Source organism: Elaeis guineensis, chromosome 4 (genome assembly GCF_000442705.2).
Source record: "Elaeis guineensis isolate ETL-2024a chromosome 4, EG11, whole genome shotgun sequence".
Taxonomy (NCBI): Eukaryota; Viridiplantae; Streptophyta; class Magnoliopsida; order Arecales; family Arecaceae; genus Elaeis; species Elaeis guineensis.
In genome coordinates, this window is record NC_025996.2 from 289,715 (window position 1) to 315,296 (window position 25,582).

At 37.9% G+C, this 25,582-nt stretch overlaps 1 protein-coding gene and 2 pseudogenes across 2 annotated transcripts; 2 read left to right on the forward strand and 1 right to left on the reverse strand.

Annotated features, from left to right (window-relative positions):
• The first annotated feature begins 2,511 nt into the window (after positions 1-2,511).
• On the forward strand, positions 2,512-7,015 carry LOC105034554 (ubiquitin-fold modifier-conjugating enzyme 1). 2 transcript variants are annotated; one of them, XM_029261666.2, is made up of 4 exons: positions 2,516-2,986; positions 3,104-3,165; positions 3,617-3,746; positions 6,803-7,015. In XM_029261666.2, exons 1-3 carry the CDS (start codon positions 2,654-2,656, stop codon positions 3,744-3,746), a joined length of 525 nt encoding a protein of 174 aa, XP_029117499.1. In that variant the 5' UTR covers positions 2,516-2,653; the 3' UTR covers positions 6,803-7,015. The 2 variants fall into 2 exon arrangements, with proteins under 2 accessions (XP_010908071.1, XP_029117499.1); XM_010909769.4 differs by lacking the exon at positions 3,617-3,746 and having other exon boundaries at positions 2,512-2,986.
• A 3,387-nt stretch (positions 7,016-10,402) lies between these two features.
• LOC105034562 (nitrate reductase [NADH] 1-like) lies at positions 10,403-11,278 on the reverse strand (annotated as a pseudogene).
• Positions 11,279-16,294: 5,016 nt separating this feature from the next.
• LOC105034556 (uncharacterized) lies at positions 16,295-17,830 on the forward strand (annotated as a pseudogene).
• Positions 17,831-25,582: the final 7,752 nt, after the last annotated feature.

The following is a 25,582-nucleotide window of genomic DNA, read 5'->3' on the forward strand; positions in this document are numbered from 1 at the left end:
AACACTTCCTCGTCCATTTTTTCCAACTTCCAAAAAATATTTTCGATTGTATCCTTGTTCCACTTTCTTAGAGCATCTATTTTAGATTTGTGCATTTTAGCAATCATAACTGTAGCAAAATGACTGCCACTATATCTCCAAACTTGTCTAAAAATTGCTTGCACTCTATCTCATGATAACCAAAAATTCTCAAATTGAAAGAATTGGATTGTTTCTTTGACTCATTGGTTGCCCAGATCAAGATCAAAGCGGTCAAAGGCAACCCTTCATAAGTGAGAGAGATGTATCAGGATAAAAATCAACCGGTAGAGATGAAAGTGGATTGGATAACATCTATATAAATTTATTTTTGTATCAAAATTTATTCGAATATAGATAGAAATAAGAATATTCGACTAATATCTATATTCGTATCTATATCCATCAAGAAAAAATGGATATCGATATGAATAGACAACTATCAGATTTGCATCTGATTCCATTTGTAACCTATGTAATTTTATATAGTATTCATAATTTTTTTAAAAAAATAACCATATTAATATGTAATTAACTTAAATTATCATCTATTTAGTAATATATTTAATTCTATAGTTATAAAGTTTAATCATTCATATCCATATTTATATTCATATTTAGTCAGGCCTGGCCATTCGATCACTTAAACCTTCTATATTTTCAAAAGTATCAATTTAATCTTTATAATTATCAATATATTTTAAGATGATCCAACTGTTCACTTACCAACAATTATTATTAGTTTTTCCTCTCAATTGACAAAAATATCTCACTTACTAATGGGCTTGAAGGAGGAAAATACTGAGAAACAGAATTGGATGAGAAGAAAGAAAAGGAGAGGAGACAGACTATCAGCGAGAAATGGGTTGAAGAAGGAAGTGGACAAAGAGGAGAAGAGAGGAGAAGGATGGATTGTCAATGAGAAGCGGCGGAGGTGGAGGAAGCCACCATAGAGAGGGATGACTTATGGGTAGCTTAGAGGAGGAGGAGGATGAGAAGGAAGGAGAGGAGATGAAAGAATAGGTGGAGGTGAAGGAAGCGGCCATGAGGAGAAGAAATAGGTGAGGAAGGAGAGGGAAAGAATGGTTGCTGATGAGAAGGGGCGGATATAGAGGATTTGTCATAGATAGTAGGCTTATTGTGTGTTTGGAGGAGGAAGAGGAGGAGGAGAAGAAGTGGATGAAGAAGAAAAAGAGGGGAGAGGAGCCGTCAGCAAGGAATAGGTTGGAGAAGGACAAGAAGAAGAAGATGATGGAGAGGAAGAGGAGAGAGAAGAATGAGTTGCCAGTGAAAAGAGGAGGAGAACAATGCCGTAGAGAGGGATGGCTTATAGATGATTTGGAGGAGGAGGAGAAGGATGGGGATAAAGTGGATAAGAGGAAAGAGAGAAGATAGAGGAATGGATGGAGGTGGAGGGAGACACCATAGAAAAGGAGAAATAGATGAGGAGGAAGAGGAGAGAGGAGGAGGGACGCCGGTGATGGAGGGGAGGGATCAATCGAAGAGGAAGGAGGAGGGAAGAGGGAAGAAATGGAGATAAGGATATTTTTCATCATTTGATAAAATAATGGTATTATGTAATAGTCATGTGACATCATTTTGTTAATGGAAATAGACGATTAAATTACATTAGAACAAATCGATAACTAGAAGGACTAATTTGATACTTTTTTTTTTAAGATATAAGGATATAAATAATATTGAATTAAAGTTGAAGGGGTGCTTTGTATTTTTTTTTTTTTATGAAATATTGTTTTCTCAATGCCTACTGAAATCAGAGAAGAATACAATTTTATAATGCATTTCGTTTCTTACCAGCCGTTCATAATCCATCAAGTACGACTTAAAAAAAAAACATAAAGTACTAGAAATGCAAGTGTTGCTCGCTTGCTCTAAACAACTAAAATATTGTGTACTTATTTTTGTTTTTGAAAAATTACTTAAAAAGTTACCTCATGAAAATATGATATCTAGAAATATTTTTGTTTGATTTTAGAAGATAACTTATTTTATAGTAATTTTATGTTTGATTGAGCATTAATTTTTTTAAAAAATCAAATAAAATATTTATTATATTCTTAATAGATATAAGATTATAATTTTTTACTCTCAAATTAAAAAAAAAATGATCATCAATTTTTATCCAATAAAAAATTTTAAAATTTATTTTCTTTATAGATTTATACATCTCAAAAAATATAAGAAGTATCTTTATATGAGAAAAACTTCTACCACCCTATCTTCTTTTGGAGCTCCAACTAAATAAGAAACTTCTCTCTTGATTTTTTGGAATTATCTTTTCCTCCTCTGCTTCTCGCGAACCACATGCGTCCTATATTGCATATTTCGCCGCACACTTTTTATTGGTGGGTGTTTTGTTGCGTCCTTGCACGAATCAAGGTATCTTGCACTGTAACAGCAGAAATCGAGGGACGTTTTTGTAAATTATCATTGTGCGGCGCTGGCAGGGAGATTTATGCTAGAGGGGAAAGAACGGAGGCCAAAATGCAAAACGTCGCTTTGCTTGGTCATAACGCGGACAGAGGGGCGCCCGTCCGGCGGCAGACGCAGAGGGAGGACGAGGGGAAGCATCAAGGAAAGCAATCACCCGATCGATCCAGATCAAGATCGGAGAATGGAGGGTTGGGACCGGAATACGAAATCGGCTCTGACGCAGATCCCGCTGCTGTCGACGCGGGCGGGGCCGCGGGACGGGGCGGCGTGGACGCAGCGGCTGAAGGAAGAGTACCGGGCGCTGATCGCGTACACGAGCATGAACAAGGCCGGAGACAACGACTGGTTCCGCATCGCCGCCGCCAACCCGGAGGGCACCCGCTGGGAGGGCACCTGCTGGTACGTCCACAACCTCCGCCGCTACGAGTTCGTCCTCCAGTTCGACATCCCCGTCACCTACCCGGCCACCGCCCCCGAGATCGAGCTCCCCCAGCTCGACGGCAAGACCCACAAGGTACCGTAGCACATCTATTTGATTCCATGCCGCAGCATGCAGATCGTATCTGATTCATAGATTCATCAATCGATATTTCATCTCTTTCTAACCTTATCTCATCTCTCCGACTCTCAGATGTACCGGGGAGGGAAGATCTGCCTCACCGTCCACTTCAAGCCCCTCTGGGCCAAGAACTGGTAATGATTATTTCTAGTTTTATTTGCTCAAAGAAAAACCTTGATTCTTCAACCCCGCCCACACACTCACCAAAAAAAAAAAAAAGAAAGAAAGAAAATCATTCTGTTGGTGATTTTGTTCAAGCAGCACCAGATATAATATGATTGAATGTTTTTTCCCCTTTTTAAAGACATCGATGAATTAGAAATGCGTGGATTTTAGTTTTATCTCTCTTGTTTTCCTAAAAAAAGAAAATAGAGCTACCTTCAATACTTGCGATATTATCGCGTATTATCGTGGATGAGGGAGGATGTGGACATGATTATAGATGTTTAGGACTTGGGAGGATCATAAAAGGTGAATGCTTGAAATTTACTTTTTTTTCTTTTCCTCCAATAAAGACCCTTCTTTCCAAATGCTTGGACACCATTTCTTTTCTTTGTCTGATGATTGATTTCATCTGGGTGGCAGTCCTAGGTTTGGAATTGCACATGCCCTTTGCTTGGGCCTTGCACCGTGGCTTGCGGCAGAGGTGCCCATTCTGGTGGACTCCGGCATGGTGAAGCACAAAGATGACGAAGCATCATCTACCAAATCTTAAGTATGCTTCTTAGTTTTGGTGATGATAAACTTCTACCAGAGAATGTGGTAGCTCAATGATTTAACTGATATATACTATGAGTTAATTGGCAAGTACTGCATACTATATATAATGAGTTGAGATTATATCAATTATATTGTGCTCTTCCTTTTCAAATAGAATTGTTCTATAAATTCTCGACTGATATAGCCATTCCTTCTCTCTAATGTCCTGCTGAAATTCCATTTGAATAATCAAACATGTGTTCAGCCAATGTCAATATGCAAAATGTTTAAACTTCAATCAGAAATATTTGCATCATTGGGGACAAGATCATGTCTACATAGGGATTCTTTTTTTTTTTTTTGGTTTTTTTGGTTGGGGGGTGGTGAGTATTCATTTCCTTGTAGACTATTTGTGGTTTTCAGTAAATCTAAATCACAAAGTAACTTTATTCTTTTTTTATCCTTTTCTTTTTAATATGTGGTTTGAAAAGACTCACAAACTCTGTACCAAAAAGAAGTGTTGACCATTCTCATCTGGAACAAGGGAAAAATGGAAGAGGCTAGAAGAAGTTGCAGGAGGAATCTACTTTAAGGCAATGATTTAGAAATTTTGTCTAAATAACAATCTAGATGAGGATCTTGACTGCAATTAATCTGGCCATGGAGAGGGTGGAATAAAGCCCGATTTCAAAAGTTTATTATATGACCTTTGAGGAGATGACTGTTTCTTGTGCTCTTATCACAAGGATTAAATAAGATTGTGGGTTGTTGGTTTTTTATGTTGTTCGATCTTAAAAGTTAATTAATTCCTAGACTACAAAGTTCATGAATGCTTGATGTCCTCCAACTTTTCTTACTTTGGAAAGTGTTGCCACTAATTATTTTCCATTTTGCTTTTTGAATATGCATCTTCTTGCATTGGAATTTTATACCTTTCCTGTCATCCTATGTCACAATGTGGCTTCCACAATTGGGTGCTCTTTGGTTTCAATCCTTGATTCCTAATCTTTGCATTTAAAGGAAGGATCAATGAGGTTGGTCATAGCAAATAGATGACAGCTTAAGGCCATATCCGGCCAAATCTTGGTCCAAGCATTTAACAGAGGAAAGGGTGGAGGCTGGAACAGCCACAGGAACTTGAAGTGTAATGCAGGAAAAGCTGTAACCAATGCACCAGGTGGTTGTGTTCATTTTCATTATGATGTGGCAGGGGTGCATAGAGATGATAAGTGAGGACTCTGGGAGGAGATAGAGGGGAGAGGAGGTAGGATGAGAGGAGTTGGAAGAATGAAATGAGGAGCCATGACTTTAATACACCTTTTAGTCATATATATTGTGTGATGTAATGATACCTCATAGTTTATCATATACTTTATTAAGACATTGTGGTTTCAAGTGAAGCTTTGGTACGGTCATGGGCAGCCCAAACCTTCTCACCTATCAGACTAGAAATCTGAGTCCCACAATAGAAATAACTGGGGGTCTTTCATATTGAGAACAACCATGGCACTTATTAAATATAAGGGGATAAAAATACTAAGGAATTGGATGACCAATTGGATAATTAGAAAACTCCTAAATTAAATTTTAGAATAGATTATTTATATGCAGTCCCATGTGGTTGCAGGAGTGCTTGTCTAATTAAATCCTGATGCCTTCCTTGATTAAACGTGGATATTAAATTTCATTCTAATCAATATCTCTTTGCAAAGATATACATAAGGTTTTGGATTGTGTATAGTCTTGGATAGGGTAAATTGAAAAGGCCAGCAAAGAGAATATGTGGAATCTAAAGAGAATATGTAGCATAAGGTTAGCAAAGAGAATATATGGAATCTAAATGAGGCAAAAGGTTTCACCAATAGAGGTGAAGGTTTTGAAGTGGAGATGGTCTGACAATATGTAACATTGAACAAAGGAAAATGTCAAGGAGGGAGACTGAAAAGCTTAGAGGCCAGGAAGGACAAGCTTAACATCACTGAGATGGAGCTTTTGGCATTTCTTGTTTTAATAGGGAAGGGGGAATGTTGGCAAATTATCTTTTTGGATAGAAAGAAACCTATAATTTTTAGTGAGTATAATTTGATGAGGATGGCAATTTTGTCTTGGGTTAATTTGGGTTGGATATGAATCTTGCAATTCTGATCTTTGGTAGGTTTAGATTCAGCAAAAGATTAGCCATGACTAGATTTGAAAATAAAATGATGTGGCCATGAAAGCCATAAGCTTGGATTCTCCTTTTTTCTAGCTTTTCTTGATCTTGCATCTCGAATACTAAATTCCTAGACAAAGGCAATGCCACCATGGACTTTGATCACTGATTCTTTCCCACTTTCTCATATGAAGTATCAAGTTGGATCTTGTCTCTAGGATGTGAGGAAATGAAGAAATAGAGATGAATATTAGCAAGTGGACGAATTTTAAAATTTTATTTTATGTTATTTTTCCATTAGTAGATCTACAAGGTTAGATAAGATATGCATGGTAGGTAGACTGGAAGTACAATTTCTGCTGTTGTTTGTTTTGTTGAATATGCATCATGGCCTCCATGTGATATCTTATTCTATTAGTTCAAGTGTATGCTTGGAACGACAATTTGATATCCTGAAATTGACAATACCAATTTCCGGAAAGGATTTGGCAATCCTGAACATAAGGAACCTCTTAGATCCTTATTGTGGGTTACGCTGTCAGTTGTGCAAGTGATTTCGTGCTATCTATCTAACAGTTGCCAACAGAAGTAATAGTAATAGCATGCTCCGTTTTTTAGTTCTTTTTAGTATTTTTTTGCTTATTCTTATATGATCGCTGTATTAAGTGTCTCACAGTTTTCAAACAAACCATCTAACTTCCTTTTATACAGCTTAACATATTTGGGTCCAAGCGCTCAGGAACCTATAGGTTGTGCATACTATATACTGCAGACATTGAATGGAGAAATATATCTTTTTGATTTTCATTTCATTCTTATTTGTTTGCCCTGAAGTTTCACTGCCTTAAAGTTTCATTTACGTTATATTAAACTGGAGTCTGGAGACAAATGCATATAAACTCGTTTTTGATGGTTTGTAGGACCTCACTTCTGCATTTCTGTCCGGTTCCAGCAGTTTACAGGACTTTGGTTTTACCTCAGATAGAAAATTTCTTGTTGACAAACCGACTTTGTTATTTGACTTTTTGAATCAGTCTTACCATACTCATTAAATATTGATCATGTAGCCTTTATGTAAGTTGTATACTTTCTGAATAATAATTAAATCAACATGATGTGGTTTCTATTGGTTAGCTTGAGATTTCAATATAGAGACGGTGGGACTTATGCCAAAACATGCAGGTAGGGATGGCAAAATCGATCCGACCCGATGGATATGCATCCTATCCAAATTCGATCAAACCCGAAAGATAGAGTTTGATCGGGTTTGAGTAAAATTCGAAAATTGTAGCACGGATATGGGTAGGGTATGGGTAGTGCTGTTTTCTATCCAAATCCGAACTCGAATCCGATCCGAACCTACGAGTATGAGTAATACCCGAGCCATATCCAAATATATATGTTTATAATTCTGTTTTGGTAATTCTGTTTTGGTTGATAATATATAAAATTATTTTGATTATTTATATGTTCTATGTTAAATTGTAATTCTATTTCTATGTTTGATTTCTATAATCTGGACTTATAAATTATGTTCTATGTTGAATTGATAATTTTGTTTTGATTGATAATATGCATAAAATTATTTTGGTGGTTTATTTTTTTTGGGTATGGGATAGGCATGGGGCGGGTATGGGGGGTATGGAGAAATGAGTTATCCGTGGGTATTTCCGAATCCATTGGGTATGGAGATAGGTATCTCTTTTCTTATCCGATCGGATATCGGATAGGATTTGGGTATAGGGTATTAAGTTTGGATTTAAAGATGGGTAGTACAATATCCGACTCAAATCCTATCCATTGTCATCCCTATATGTAGGTGTGCTGGTGTAAAAAGAAAAAAAAAAAAAAAAAACTTGTCCCTCATTTTGCTATGGTTAGCATTTCTTCTGAGATCTCATGACTAGAAGAATTCTGGGTCATGCTCTCTATCATAGGCCTGGTACATTAAGGATGTTATGGTATACAGCGTATTAGATTACCTTGTGTCTTCTAGTATGTGGCAGGTTATTAAAGCTCAGAATCATGGAGATGTTACTGCCAAGAATTGTAAGCTTTTGGAAAGATAAGTAATTCTGAGGCCACAAGCTGTATGAAGAACAGTGAGCTACAAGTAGAGATGGATAGGTCTTTTATAAGCAAAACATCATTCTGCTACCAGATTCATAATTAATTCTAGAGATTATAATTTGAAAGTTAAGACTCTGGAATTTTAGATAAGCCTCCTGAAGATGTATGACAGATAACAGAGGAACTTGTTGATAAGTAATTAGGCAAAGGCGGCCCAAATTAGAAAAGCAATTCAGATAATCATTTCCATGATGTCTGCATCGGTATCTGTCACTTCATTTTGGTATTTTCTATGTTGGCTATAAGTGACCTGGGAAAAATCAGCTCAAGGGCATGTACCGTTCGATAATTTCAGGTAAAAGGAGAATGGCTTGAACCTTCTTGTCATAGTTCTTCCGCCCTTGCATATCTTCATGCTTCTAGTTTCTAAGCCTCGATATTTTATTGTTTAATGGAGGATAAGTTACTTCCCCTTTTTCACTTTGACACAGTTCTGTGCCACCAACCAAACCCTTTAGGAGTGGTGGAGAGAGGATTTTTATGGAGAGGGGGCCAGGTCCTGTGACTTAGTCATGTCCATTCATTCATGACTTAAGAACAGTTCTGAAGAATACTTGAAAGAAAAAATAAATTTATTACTCCTCACTTTGGACGTGACGACTGGATACGCTAGCGTTGTGCCATCAAAAATCCATGACTTGTCATTACAGAAGTGACAGAACATCAAAATAAGTTAAAAAAAAGGACTTATATGTTGCTAAGTGTTTAAAAAGAAGTGTGTATGAGCTGTAATAGGGTGCCGGACTGCTATGGTGCTTGGACTTGTGTTCTCTCCTTCTCTTTAGCCTGGACGATTGCTAGATGATAGAGTGTCGAACCTGTTAGTTCAAGTGTGTGTGGACAAAAGAAGAGGGAGATATTCTTATCCCCAAAAAAAAAAAGAAAAAAAAAAAAAAAAAAGGAGGGAGACACAAAACAGCACATACAAACTAAAAACTACAATATTCAAACTTTTTTCGCTCTAAAAGGCAGTGCTATGTGTATGTATATTAGGTACCGAAACTCACTACTTGCCATTCTTCAGTGTCCATATCAACTCAACACGGTTTGGTTTTACAACGATAACAACAGGAAAAATATTTGGGCTTGCCTGGTATTGTTGTTTGTTTTGTGTTTTTATTTTCCTGCAAAGGAGTGAAATTCCGCCTAGAGATTTAGTTGGAAACAGTATTTTACTTTGTTTTAAAAAATTTAAACAATTGCTGCCAAAAGTTCTAAAATAAACAATTGTCAAAAAAAAAAAAAAAAAGGAAAGGTGTCATTATGCATTTCCATTTTGTCCCGCTGAATTTTCTTCTTGGATTTTTTTTGGGAAAAAAACAAAGGCAGCAACGTTAGGGCCTTTATGTTTGTTTTTTTGTTTTCCCTTTTTCGCCCCCTTTTTCTCTCAAATATAACTAGATTAGCGAATGCGATGGCCACCTAGTTGTTAACTAGCACACGTACCCGGCCCAATTCATTAAACCAAAAAATGCAGACGGCACGTGAAGGTGGTTCCAAAGAAAAGAAATGCTGCCGGCAGTTTTTGCATTACACAACAAGGGCCGATCCCAGAAGGATTAAATAGCCTGTCTCATCACCTTCGATGGTGGATTATTTTTCGTCAGGAAAATCCGATCATGCCTTTCTTAGTCACTAACCTTTAGCAGCGTTATTTTCCCCCAAGAGGCAAGAAAATCTGATCATGTCTTTCTCAGTCTTATCCTTAACAGGCTATAATTACTCACTTAACAGACTATATCATATCGACTACGCCGGGAGCTTCCGAATGCAATCGGACCATGTCAAATCCAACGGTGGATAACATGCCACGGTACCCCATCTTTTCAAAAAAAAAAATAAAAAAAAAAAAGCAATCGGACTATGTCAAATTTCACGGTAGATAACACGCCACGCTAGCCGATGTATTTCACCAAATCCCAATTGCATGCTATCCACCGTGCATATGCTCTCGTCGATTTGTCCATCATTTTCACCGATGGCATTTGGCCGCCAGCGACCTTCCTACCCAATTGCCCCGTCTGCACACACGTCCATCGCAGGTGAACTTTTTTTTTAGGTAAATTATAATAATTTTTATAAGATTAAATCAAAATTATAAATATATTCAATAATTTTTAAAATCTATATTTACACTGTTCATATTTTATTCAATCCTACAGTCTAACCTATACTATTAGCAATCCCTTAATGTTAATTTGGATCTAGTTATCACATCATAATAAAATTTTAAAATAATCAAAATAATCTTAAATAAAAGATTAAAAAAATACGAAATCCTCACTTCCTCCCATTCTCTTCCTCCCCTACCCTAATTTCTCTTCCCCTTCCTCCTCCTCCGCTTTCGGCCGCTGCCACCGCTGTTTCCACTCCCATCTCCTCGCTCCCACCTAAACCTCGCAAGCGCCGCCAGCGCCTCCTCCTATCCTTGACCCACCAGCGATCATTACGAGCCTTCTCACAAATCTTGGCTTGCCGTTGATCAGGAAGTTTCCTCGTCCAGAGTACTCAATGTGGTCCATTGATCCCTTGACATCAAGGATGGAGCCCATAGGAAGCGATTCCAAGTGCTAGGACATGAGCCCGCCATTGGGGAACTTCGGGTTCTCACCCTTGAAGTAGATCTTGATAAGGAGTTCGAAATGGTTGACCTTAACCACGGGGCTAGTTCGGGTGTAAGGCCACATGCAGAGCTTTCCCTTGATGGTGGTGCGCAAGAATATGTGGTTCTCGATGGGGAGGTCTAGAACTTGGTTGCTGAAGTGCGAAGTAGAACATGTGAATATCACACGGTATGATGGTCTTGGATATAAGCCTGCAAGGTATCTTCTCTGATGGATTGGTTAGAGCTTCAATGGGATTTTTTGAAGCCTCACCGATGGTCACGAGGTTGGAGAGACTAAAACCACCATGAACGGAGTTATTAGAGTAGTTGGTGACGATCAGCTCATCGATGCAGTAAGTGTCGATCATGGCTTGGCCTTGTTGGAATGGATGGCATCGAACTCCTTCGTGCAGTCGGTGTCTGCGTTGATGAGGATGCTGTTCGCACCACCAGAGTGATTTTTGATGAAGCCGGTGCAATCGTAGACATGGCCATGGACAACGATCCAATCAGAGTCCTGGGATGAGTGTTTGTGGACTTCCAACGTAGTATACCATTTCTCAAAGGTGTTCATGAATGAGGTGGAGATGCTCTTCTTGAGGGATTGTCCATCCTTAGTGGTCTCGTGGTACTTCTGTCGGGCCATCCACCCACCTGATTGATTCTCAGGTTAGGTTAGGTGCTCAAACATGAGAAAACTTTCGTTGCTCTCTTAAAATAATGCCTTTCACTCCTCCTTGAGCTCATCAAGTTGCTCTGCCAGCTCTTCCTCTCCCTTCACCTCCCTTGCTAGTTATCATTCTCGATTCCTCCATGATGGACAACAGAGGTGATCTCTGCAAAGAGGAGCTAGAGCTGATGCCCAAAAGAATCCTCTTTGACAATTCAGCATGATCTTCCTCTAAAAAATTCATGAAAAAAAATATTGATTGATTGTTTTATGGCAGTAAACATACACATCCATCTTGCACTCAGGCTTCAGCAAAAGGTACTAAGGTTTCCGAGTATAATGATAATCAATATGGATTAGATCATAAGCATGCATGAAAAATCCAGTGCTAAGGACCCAGCACGTTGCTACATACAGAGACTTTGAGGAAGGATTTTATAGATTTTCTACTAGAGAAATTCAGTATAGTGTCAACACAACAGCCCCTTTTGATGCAAGCTTATATGAACCAGAAGAAGCAAAAGTTGACGTGCTGGTTCAGCTACATACAATGTTAATATTGATAGCAGAAAGTCGACTTTAGTAACAACCTGCAGCAACGAGATAGAATGCATTTCATCAGATAAATGTGTTGAAGAACATGTAGTTTGCTCTATTGCAGCTGATTCAGGAACAACTCAAGCCATTCTGATTGCAACAAGGTTTCTAGCATAAAGGTCCCAACTCTTGAAGCTTCTAATAATATTCACTTACTAGAAAATTCATGCAATAGTAACAAAGCAAGACTTGAAGATGACAACAAGCAGCAAACAATTAAAGTAGTAGAGATGGAACATATGATTATCAAGGTAGCTGAGACACTTCTATCTATATTTTCAGAGAGTTCAACCAATCCTTTGGATCAGGTAGCTAGCAATAGATAGGTAGAAATCGAGTCCAAGGAAGGTAGTGATTGGCCTGACCAGAGAAATGAGAGATCTCAGGGTTATTATATTGCATTAAAAAACATCAGCAAAAAATGAGAGATCTTAGTGAAATACGGTCTTGGCCAGTTCTTTAATTTTGTTAGGAAGAAGTGTTGAGATCAGAGAAATGATATCAAGAAGTGTTGCCAGGGGATGGATGGAGAAGGAAGTGTTGACGTTAGAGAAGCATCATTTAAAAGATAAAAAAAAAAAGAAAACCTCAAAAATATTTTTATCTTTTTATATTATATAAATAATTTAATTAATACTATTAATTTATGTGAATGTAAATGTAAGTTTTACAAATTATTGAATATAAGTGAATAAATAAAAATTTAAAAAAAATTATAATTTATTTTTTTAAAATTTGAAAAATATATTCTTGGTTATACATAGTAGGCTTATATGATTAATTTATTTTATCAATATATATATATATATATAACCGGTACATAATGTCACATCATGTAAATTGTAATATAATAATCCAAGGTGTTATTATATCGTAGCTATTATCTTGATTTTATCTACTGGGTATCTACCTCTTCCAATTCTAAGCGGATATTCAAATTAAAAGTCTACGCCTTGATTATGACTATGGTTAACAACACTTGGGACACAACTCTGTTTAGGCCGTACGTGAGATTTAATTTCATTTTATGGAGTTGCGTTTGTGTCAAGTTTTTTTTTTTTAAATGTTCATGTGGATCTTAAGGTTTTCCCGGTTAAAAAAAATAGGTTTTGGTCTTATCATCAGACTGTACTGGATTAAGTCATGACTAAGATACCTATGGTTTGTCCCTTACGTGTTCTTTACCTGAAGCGACTTGAAAGTTGGTGCTGCCAGCTCCGGATCGCTGACATGGGATGTCTTCATGTCAGCTTTCATATCTGTACTGGATTGCCCACTTTTCATTTTTTTTTTTTGTATATGCCGTCCTAATATTAATAAAGATTATATTTTTTATCGATAAATATGTTTAATTTAAAAAGATTTTTTTAATAAGAACGAAAGAGGAAAGCCATAGAGATGGGTTCATTTAGTTGAATTTAAATTAGTTATTTTCATATTGGTATTAGCTTTATTTATAGTTGAAATTGAAATTCTGAATCTACTAAGGTCGTATCCTAACAAATTTAGAATTATACTTCAACATTTTACTGATGTAACAATTCAGGAATGTACTATGGCTATATTGCATGTAATGGAAGGACTGGAACCTCGTGAGCGGAGGGCTTACACTGCTTCCACGAACAGATTCTCTTCGGCTTGGATCATTTATTGAGTTGATTGGCCATGGATTGGGCTGAAAGGCTTAGACTTTGGAGGCTAGCTGCTTCTTCTCCTTGAGCTTGATCTCAGTGGGTCCCAGTGTTGCCGTGTTAATTGTGACCTGCCCGAATCCCAACAACATAATGCCATTATGCGCGTTTAAGGCTGCATCAGGTGTATTGGTCCGAGGTGTGATTACTTTTAGAAATGAATATTGCTGCACCAAGATTTCGATTGGCAGTAGATGAGATCGTCGAGAACCGATCTGAAGATCTGCTAAGAATCTTATCAATAGATCACGAATAAATTTATAAAAAAATTTAAAATTAATAAAATATTTTTTGATTTAAAATTTTTCGATGTTCAAGCTACCGAAATCTCGAGAACAGATAATAAAAATCGAAAAGTAAAAAAATAAAAAGCAAAATTTAAAAATAAAAAAAATAAAAAAATTCTAATTTTTTCGATGAAAAAATATAGCAAAGTTTAATTTTTGTGCTTATGACTTATTTCCGGAGAGTATCCTATCCCTCTTTATATAGAAGAAGCTCGTTAGGTCTTAAAAAAATTTGTTAGGCTGATAGGAATCTGTTTAGGCCATTAGGAATCTATTTAAGCTGTTAGTTTGTTGTGACAGAATAGTCAGCTGTGTGAAGATCGTGGGATGTTTGCCTATATGATAATGAAAATAATTGAAAGATAGTTATTACTGAGCTGGATGACGGTTGTCGGATAACCGTTTGCATCTTTGATGGTATATCGATAACATGCCGACGTAGAATAGATGAGATCAGATATCATACCTTTAGTGCTAATAACCATGTTAGTTGAGTGTCGAAGTAATTTATTGCAGATCGGCCATAAACTTAGATGAACATTATGCCTTTCAATAGCAACTCTAGGTTAGCCCGATTCGAATGTTATCATGAAGAGGTAGATCGGTAATATATTGATATAACCTGAAAGAACATTTAACCCAGATAACAATCTGTTTCATATGTTCAGATGATGATGAGGTTGGATAACATGCGCCAACATTTGCCCCTCATTTTTCAGACCGAAGTGAAATACTTCACATCAGTATGGAAAGTTTTTTCAGAGACTCATCCGACCTGTACCATCATAATAAATATCCTGTATTGCCGACGGTCAAAAATATTAATTTTTAATCATTCGAGACAATGCACCATTTCTCGAAAGTGATTCATCGTACCTAGTAATGATGGGCATCTGAAAAATCAGAAGACCATAATTACCTGGGTGGCTAGCCCCTGAGACGTGCATGCCAAGCATCACGATAAATTGGTCATTCCAACTATCACATGGATCCTATTTATGTGGCTTAATCAGGAAAAGATGCGTTGAAATGGCTCTCTGCAAAGTCATTGGATGGCTGACAAATAGCATCGATCTGATGGAGTACTAAATCAATCTAAACCATTAAAAAGCTTTATAAATAGGTCTGCTCGGTATTCAAAAACTACTTTACTGTTTCTTCCTAACCAAGACTCTGTCAAAATATTCCAAGTACCCTTTTAATGTCGGTGTCGAAGAAGGGAGTTCTTCAAAGTCACTGGAAGTCGGAGAAAAGAGAGGCAAAAAAGCTATTCAAAAGTTTCCTAAGTCTTCCCCCATCCACTAGGTATTCACCTCCGTCTCCATTCCATAAAGATCTAAATTTTTTATTTTTTGAAGCCTTCCATTCCTCCTTTTAGATAGTTTTCTTTCTTTATCTTGTTTCTTTGGAATACCCTTCCTTTCCTGTCCATCTTTGTATTTCTTTTTTTTCAAAATGTCATCCAATATAGTAACGAGACAAGTCAGAGCAGCCAGATATCTCAGTCGATCCAGTCGCTACTCGATTTTGAAGTGAAAAATCTATCTTAGCTGCTACTTAAGTCGAGATGATCCAGAGTCTTCTATAAGGAGACTCAGAGATTATCTCGGATCGATTACTGAGCAGTCTGTTGTGACTGATCTCGACCTTTAGAAACTTAGGGAGAAGTATGATTTCTGAAGAATTTCAATTAATAGAACCAGATCAGGATGGCAGGATAATTGAATCTCCAGAGGATTGTATTGCATTTTATGATGAGATACTTTGGTCTGATCTTCGATTTTCTTTACATCCCTTCTTCAGCAATGTTTTTGATTTGTATAGACTTCATCCAGCCCAAGTCACTCCCAATGCCTCGAGGATGATCATAGTTTTCATCATTTGCCATGTATTCTCCGTCATAAAACTTAGGATTTCTTTTTCAAGACACTCTTCGTCCTAAAGAAACATCCCTATAAAAAAGACCGATGGTACTTTTTATCTCGACTTAAGTGTAAGTTCGATCATGCCCTTCTTTCTACCATACATGATTGGAAAAATCTATTTTTTTTTGTTTCTTCCGATGTTCTATGGGGTTTCAGCTGCAAATGGTATAACCCTAAAACCAAATAGAACTCGAATAATGAAGTATTATCTGACTACGAGGTGCTTTTGCAGAGCTTCTGAGTACGAAAGTACCCAAAATGAGCTTTAGAGCTGTCAACAGACCGATCCAAGCCCAAACCTGTGGGTATTTATCCAGTGGGTTCGGGCTTGGTATTAGGCTTAAACCCAATTACTTGGACCCGGATCCGTTTATAGAAATAAAAATCGGATAGCATCTTGGTATTTGATACCCAGATCCGGAGGACCCGGGACCCCAATGTAATATATATATATATATATATATATATATATATATATATATATATTCTCATCCCTCGTTTCAAATTCCACGCAGCCATAAAGGGAACAAAAAGAGGGGGCCAAAAACTGGAACTTGGAAGTCTCCTATCCCTGAAGTCTTTCTCCGTCGCCGCTCGATCTAGGGTTAGGGTTTTTGGGTGGGCATGGCGCAGGAGAGTCGGGAGACGGGGATGGTGAAGTGGTTCAACGGTGTGAAGGGATTTGGCTTCATCGCCCCTGACGCTGGCGGCGAGGACCTCTTCGTCCATCAGACCTCCATCTGCTCCGACAGCTTCCGCACTCTCGCTGAGGGCGACGCCATCTAGTTCGCCATCAAGCATGGCAACGACGGTCGCTCCAAGGCCGTCGACATCATAGTTCCCCGTGGATTCACTATCTCCTCCTACGGTGGAGGCAGAGGTAGGGAATACTCTGGCGACAGAGGCAAGGGAGTCGAAGGATATGGCGGAGGGTATGGTGGGGGTTATGGAAGCGGTGGCGGTGGGTACGGGAGAGGCTGGGAGAGTGGGGGGAGAGGTGGAGGATGGGCGACGATGGAGGATATGGCAGCGGGTATAGCAGTGGTAGCTGTGGTGGTGGTGGGCCGTGCTATAACTATGGGAGGACTGGGCACTTGGCTAGGGACTGTAACCAGGGAGGAGGGTCCCGGATCCGGATCCAGATACTCGAGATCCATTAGGGTCCGGGTATGGTCTTTGAAATCTAGATCCATCGGGTAATTGGGTTTGGATCCACTACCACTCTTTGAGATCGGGTCTGGGTCTGGATATGCAGGTTCCGATCCAGATCTTACCCATTTACAACTCTAATGAGCTTATGGGTGTCATATCAATCTCTGCTTAACGTCGGTATCAGTCAGATCTCTTCTCAGAATAAGTTAAATATTAATTTTTTTTATAATTTTATTATTCTTTATCAATATCTACATCCACTAATAATTTTTATTTTTATGTAACAGTAATAAAGAAGTTCAATATGCAAAGGATGGCAAGTCCAAAAAGAGAAAGCAAATTCAAGTAGACTAGCCTACTCTTGCCTCTGCACCCAAAATGATCAAGGAGACTGTTCCTCCAAGATCGGCTATCTCTCGATTATTATCTAGGGCAATAGTGATCGACATTGATGCCGTGTCGATCTCCACCATCATTCTAGTGGCGAAGCAAGCTTGCCAAGCTATTAAGGTGGTCACCTCCTAAAGAGTCAATGCAATGAAAGGGGTCCTCCCCAGCACTTTCTCTGACATCGGCCAAGGCAGCTTGACCGATCGACCAACGGCTGAGGACCCAAGCCCCAGACAATAATCCACCGTCTACTTCATTGGAGAGGATAGACTTGGCGAACGCTTCATTTTTGGAGATGCCAGGATTGGACTGAGACCTTTTTGTGAAGATGATGTCCTAGAAAGATCTTGATGTTTGGAGGAGAGATCTTTCCTGGATCAATTGGTGAACTACGGTTTCAACAGCATAATGGATGTATGTATTTTTTTTTTTTTTTTTTCTTCTTGATGCGCTCTTGTCGCGAGAGCAATCAAAGATAAAAATTAACCGACTACTGCTCCATAGAATAGGATGAGTCAAATCGAATCCTCAGGGATCTAGGATAATTATTTTATGAAAAAAAATTTAAAAATATTTTGATTGAGAACTTATAAAAACTAATTAATAGGATAATTTAATTAAAAAAATAATTAAACTTAACACATCTCAGGTATCAAGAATTCATTCTTCTTGTTAACAGATTTTGGTATTTATTTTTGCAAAGGTTTGTAATTAATTGGTTTTTGAGTGTAACCTATCTCTATCTGAGTATGAACCGTATTTCATGGATCACGATCCATCCTTTATGAGCATAGATTATCCCAAATTCATATAAAAAAATAAATTAATTTTAAGATAATCTATCTCCTATTCAAGTACAAACTGTATCTAGTCTGGATCGCGATGCGTCTTCTTGGAGAATAAATTGTTAAAAGTCTAATTTATTCAAAAAAATACAACACAGGAATAATTAAGGAAAAAAATTTTATTATCATTGCATAAAATAAATACATAAGATGGAACAAAGAAAAATAAATTTGTAACATGAAGAACTTCATCTTCTCTTCGAGATGGAGGAGTTTCAGCCGTGCATCTACTTTCTTTGCCTCTCAAATCCTAAAATAAAAGAAATCTAATTTTTTTTGGGTAGCTGCTCGCTCCTCTGATGGATCCCCCTCCTGTTGCCACGGTCTCCTTTAAATAGGGCTCCTTCTAGCATTCAGAAATATTATGAAATCAACGTCCAGACCGCATGGAATGTCACAGCCCTTCAATCAAGATCAAATGGCTTCAAAATATCTCAAAATTAGCTCAAATCAGGTCGATAACCACCACAGCTGTCGGATCTTAGCTCAAATCGACTATCGTCCATCAGATTGTGCACAAATGAAGCCCAAACTCCTTCTCTCAGCCGTCTAGGAATCCCGACCGTCCGATCAAGTCTGAATTGAAGCGCAGCCATCCGATCGCGCATTTTAGTGGGCCACCACCGCTTTATATGGTTTAAAGCTCCCTCGCCATCCGATCCTGTGAGAAAATCACTCCCTACCATCCAATAGTGCATAAAAAGAAGCCGTCCGCTTATGCGCCATGATAATGACCAGGGGACTGTTCTCTTGGACCGCCCATAGATCCGACACAGCGGGGTCTATGCACCACGTGTGAGTCGTGGCTTATTTTGATAGATCGCCGTCGGCCCTAAGGTGGTTTTGGTTCTGTGAACCATGCGTGAACCATGCTGTCAAATGGGCTGGCCCAGCTAGGTTTTTTTTCCTTTTCTTTTTTTTTTTATTTTTTTCTTTTCTTTTGGCTTTGGCTCTTCATTCGGGATCCAAATTGAATCCGATTTGTTTCAATTTTTTTAAACTTATGAATCAGGCTTTTTTCATTGACGATCTTTTTTCTAACAAAACATAAGCAAAAGTATCAATTCTTAAGAAATAAAAGTCAATTAATAAATATTTTATATTTTATTGTAATTATCACTTCTTCTCTCCTTTTTTTTACATCGATTTTTTGCCGATCTAACTATGTTTTGCCTTTTTTCTACGGTCAGCCACATACTTTAGGTTGCTGTATGAGCACATGGTGTGGTTTTTTAAAAATAAAAAATTTCTGGAGGAGGGCTGAAGGTCGAGAAAAAGGTCAAGAAGGTAGTCGAGAAAGCTAAGAAGCAGCAGAGAAGAAGACCGTCAAAGAAGGTGAAATAATAGAGAGACTGAAGAACCAGCTCCAAGAGAGGATGGACACCATAAAGGATAAAAATAAGCTACTACTGGAGAATCAATATCAGCTGAATGAAAAAGACGATCAATTGGCCGAAAAAGATGACCAACTACAAAAAAATGCTGAGAGGATCTCCAAGCTGGAGAACAAGTTGAATGAGGCTAAGGAAACCATTCAAAAGCATGAAGAGGCTAGGCTCTCATATCAACAATAGCTCGACAAAGATAAAGAGTGGATTTCCCAAGTTATTGAGGACTATAAGAACTCAGACATTTTTCAAGATGAGGTGATTGAAACCTCAGTAGGAGCTTTTGACTATGGTTTCAAGAGCTACAGATGCTAGATTATCAAATATATTTCTGACCTTAACCTCAACAAAATCACGATAGAGACAGCTATGGAAGCAGTAGCTCAGGTGACTTCTGAAGCCACAATCATTCAACTTTCTTCGACTCTTTCCCTCGAGGTACCTCCAACTGAAGTTCCAACCAGTCCGATCGAAGTCATCATCGTAGAAGCCCCTCCGAAGGAAGAAGCCAAGAAAGATTCTAGCTCGGCTCCACCAGCAGATAATTCTTAGGCTAAGGCCTGAATTGTATTTTTCTTTGCTTTTTTAACTTTTGTATCAGTCCGATGTGGGCTCTCTTATAATTGTTCTTTCCATATTAATGAAATAGAAATTTTTTCAATGTCTATGCTTGTTCCTTTTAACCAATCTTAAACGATTCGATCTGGATTTTTACTATTTCGAAACATGCACAAGTTATTTATTTTCTGACATTGATCAAATGACCATGAGTGTATGCAATTTAAGATCGGTTAGACAAGTAGGTCAAATGATCATTCTTGAATCAGATAAATAAAGGAAGTCAATGTGATTAACTTTAATAAGTAATCTGATCATTGAACAGAACTGAATTAGATCAGATAACTAAAGATAAATCAATCTCTGATCATTCAATGCAAAGATTTCAAAAATACCTTTAACTGAGTCAGGGGTAGTAGATCGGATTTGGTTATCCATAAATTCATGATTCGCGCCATCTTTTCACAACTATTATTAGCAAAACCTAGTTATAGACTTGAGTGCTTTCTTTGTGGGATCTAATCCATTCTTTCATCTGCAAAATATGATTTGGAGATCAAAATATTTCAATTATCCAATCTAAAGATCGGATATCTTACGTAAATATGTGAGGTCCAATCCAAAGATCGGATGTCTCATATTTTTTTATGAGATCCAATCTGAAGATCGGGTATCTCACGTTATCTTGTGTGGTCTAATCCGAAGATCGGATGTCTCATATTTTCTGGTGAGGTCCAATCTGGAGATGGTATCTCACGTCAGGTTGTCCTGATTTGGTTGGGACTTTCATAGCCTTAGTTCGACTTTTTCCAACTTCGTTTAGACACTTGAATATTTTTTTTATAATCATCCTCATTTGATCAGTTTTCATCGATCTTATTTGGATAAAGAAGAATTCTTGAAAAAAACTTTTGATCAGAACTTTATTTTCAATGGGATAAAAATTGAATGCTTTATTGAAAAAATTTATTGATAGTACATTCTAAGATTTTCAGTATTCCTTATTTTTGAGATGATTGTGCCATCCAGATTTTCAATTCGACAAGCTCCTGGACGAATTACCTCGGCAATCCGATAAGATCCTTCTCAATTTGAGGCTAGTTTTTCTTGCTCTATTTGTTTAAGAATTTAGCTCGTCAAAGAACCAGATGACCTTTATAAAAAATTTTGAGCTTTATTCGAGAATTATAATATCTGGCTACTTTCTGTTTATAAGCTGTCATATGGATTTGGGCTCTTTTTCAACTTTCATCAAGTAAATCAAGATCATTCTTTAACCGTCTGAATTGCTTTCTACATGAAAATTTTTCATTCTCATCGTAAGTAGATCGATCTCAGCTGGTATTACAGTCTCGATACCAAAAGTGAGTTTGAAAGGTGTTTTTCCAGTTGATCTTTGAGGTGTAGTTTTGTATTCCTAGAGAATATTATAATGCTCTTCCATCTAGAGTCCTTTAGCTTCAGTGAGCCTTATCTTTAAACTTTGAAGGATAGTCCTATTAATGACTTCGACTTCTCCATTTCATTATAGATGTACAATTGAAGTAAATATGTGATCAATATGGAGTTTAGAACAGAATTTTTTGAATTTTTGATTGTCAAACTGCCATCCATTACCAGTGATTATAACTCGAGGCAAACCGAAACATAGATAATTAATTTCCTCACTAAATCTCTCATCTTCTTCTGATGATTTATGTTAAGGATTCAGCTTCTACCTATTTGGTAAAATAATTAATGACTACAACCAAAAAATTTTTTTGTCCTATGACTATTGGGAAAGATCCCAGAATATCCATCCCCTATATACCAAAAGATCAAAGTGCTGTAATAGAAATCAGCTCGGCTGTAGACTGATTTGAATGTTAGTGTACCTTTGATACTGATTATATTTATTGATAAAATCGGTAGAATTTTTTTAAATAGTAGGCAATCATAATCTTGTCGGATTATTTTATAAGCTAAAGATCTGCCCCCCAAATAATTGCTATAAATTTCTTTATGAACTTTTCGAAGGGTATAATTAGTTTTGACGATCTCAAACATCGAAGCAGTGGAGATGAATATGATCTCTTATATAATTGATTGTCTAGAATGATATACTATGAAGCCTATTTTTTAATTCTCCTTGCTTCTACTGGATCAGTTGGTAAAATTTTTTTGATAATATACTCTACTAGTAGATCAATCCAGCTTGGCTCATGTTCAATTTGGGCAACAGATAGGGCTTTAATACAGTGCTTTTCAAGAACATCAATAAGGATATTTGGATTAAGTTCAAAGAAATCCGATGCGGCCAAATGAGACAGAGTGTCAGCTCGGATATTTTTCAATCAGGACATTTGTATAACTTCTAGGTCTCCAAAATTTTTTGATAATTCTTTCATATTATGCAATATTGATATATTATAGAATCTTTAGCTTCAAATTGATCTCATACCCGGCAAATGACAAGCTAAGAGTCAGTGAAAATATTATGCTTTTTAATATGAAGCTCTTTAGCCATCTTAAGTCCTGCAATTAGTGCTTCATATTCTACTCCATTATTTGATGTATCAAAATTAAATCTTAGGGTACGTTCAGTGACAATGCCTTTTGGACTTGTTAGAATCAAACCAACTTTGCTTCCTTTTGAATTAGAGGCTCCATCAACATGCAATATCCAATAAAAATTTGTATTCATATTTTTCAAGCCTTTCAGGATGGGTTCTTCATCAGGAATAGAGCATTCAATAATAAAATCAGCTAGCACTGGAGCTTTCAATGAAGATCGAGGTCAATAATAAATATCAAATTCATTCAATTCGATGGTCCACTTAGCTATCCGACCTGAAGTATTAAGTCACTGCAAAACTAACTTTAAAGGTTGGTCGGTCAAAACTATGACAGAATGAGTCTGAAAATTAAGATGGAGCCGTCTTGCCATTGTGATGAGAGCATAAATCATCTTTTCAATTTTAGAATACTGAGTTTTAGCATCTTTAAGCAATTTGCTTGTATAATAAATTGATCCTTGTATTTCTACATCTCTTTGGATCAAAATCGAACTAACAGCATTAGCTGAAATAGATAAATATATAAATAATTCTCACATTCCATTATTTTAAAATAATGGAGCTGTTCTAAGATATTTCTTGAGATCGTCGAAGATAGCTCGACATTCATCTGACCAACTGAAGTCTTTAATCTGCCTTAGAATTTTAAAGAAGGGAAGATATTTTTTCATTAATCTGAAAATAAATCGACTGAGCAAAGCCACTCATTCAGTGAGCTGTTGAACTTCTTTGACGGAGCTTGGATGCTTCATTTCAAGTATGTTGGAGATCTGGTACTACTTGTTGCAGCAGAAAGAAAGAAGAAATAAAAGAGATACAATCAAATATATGGATGAGATAAAGGTCTATTTCCATGAGGCATGCAAAGCTTCACTATGAAAAAAATAATTATAAGAGAGATCACATACTTTCAGCTCTCATAAATCTCTCTCTTTCAACAAGAAGCTCTACCTCTCACCTCTTACAAAAGCTCTCATAAAAAATCCAAGGAGATCCTCTACCGACTCCACCTGAGGCTCTGACCGCTGTTCTGGCTCTCTCTGTAGCTCCTTTGCCTCTTAGGTGCTCAATGCCGACTACACACTATTCCACGAGCCCTTAAAATCCTACCTTCAAAAGTACTCCAATTTCCTTCTTGGCCATTGGATCTTCCTCGCTCGCATCTGTGGCCCTCAGATTATGCAAAAAGCCTCCCAGATCATCGTTGGATCGCGCAAAAGATCGCGTGGACCATGATTTTTGGGCTGTGGATTGGGCTTGTCCACGGTGCTTATGTGGACCGTGCCAACTTTCGCAGTCCACCGTGGATCGCAAGAAAAATTCAAACTGGACCGCGCGCATGCCCACCTATGCTGGGCTATGCCCGTGCCTGGGCCACGCATCTCGTGGGTCTGCACATGCTTGGGGTTGCGCCATGCTGCGGGCCTCATGTGCTGCATCTTCGATCCTTCGCATCATCGTGCACTGCATTCTGAGCTCCTCCATCTTGAGTTTTTCTCCTGTGGATCAAATTCGAGTGCCAAATCCCAACAATCTCTACCTCGACTCGACATTCGGCTTCCACCTAACTCTGAGAGCTTTGGATGATCTTGTCGCTATGTCCTAAGGCATACGTCTGACTGCTCATGGATGGATAAATATGAAAGTTAAGCCAGACACTCGATTTCATCTCTGTCATGTGCTGTGATCCTCCTGACCTGAGACTTGCTTGGGATAGCCTCTTCTAGCAATAGAAACTTATCTTGCGATATCGCCTATCATCATCCTAAAACTCCTGTCTCATGCTCGATCCACCTGCTCCTAGAGCTCCACCTCATGCTGGGCTTCCACTGGCTCCTGAAGCTCCACCTCACGCTGAGCTTCCTATCAAGAGGTAGTGTCCTTCATACTTTCTTCCCTTCATCACAACCCTACTACCGTGCATGACTTTAGAATTCTATCATCAGCTCTCCATCTGTAGCCACTTGAATCCAATCTGTTTAGTGAAATTAGATTTTTCTTAAAGCTGGATATGTATCGTATCTCATTCAATTTTTTCACTGCTCCATCATGTGTTTATAAGCTGATTATCCCACTATCCTTGATCTCATAGCTCGATCCATTCGACAGATGAATAGTACCCTCATTGTTCTCTAAGAAGTTAAACAACTCCTCTCTGCAAACACATGATGTGAACAAGCAGATCCAAAATTTACTTGAGAAAAGAAGTAGATACCTCATCAGTCACCAGAAGAACATCATCACTATCTTCTGTATCACTACTCGCCATCGGTATAGTAGTCTTTATCCGATCTTTGAGCTACAGGCAATCTCTGATATGATGTCCCAATCATCACACTAGTAGCATCTGATCTTACTCGAATCCCTCGACCTGGACTTGGACTGCCCATGTTGAATCCTCTATTGCTTTATCTTCTGCCACCATCATCTCCAGTCATCATCAAAGCTGAGTCACCACTTAAACTCGAAGTCCAATTCTTTCGTCTGAGAATCTCATTTTGGAGTAGTGCAGAAGTAATCTCCTCCATCTTGATGGTGCTCTTTCTCATAAGAAGAGCAGTCACCAAAGACTCAAAAGAAGGAGAAAATAATGAAAGCAAGACCAACATCTTAGTCTTCTTCTCAATCTTCTCGTCAATGCTGAGGAGATCGATGAGGATCTTCTGAAAGTTGTTAAGATGCTCCTGCATGCTCTATCCCTCGTTCATCCGAAACTGATAGAATTGCTTATAGAGGAAGAGCACATTGCTGAGTGACTTCATCATGTACATTTTTCAAGCTTCATCTACATCATCATCGAAAAAGTCTTGCCAAGCACATGAATTACTACATCATCCATCAAGTACAAGCGGATCATACTCATCGCTTGCATCTGAAGCTGCCTCCAATCTTTCACCTCCATGTAGT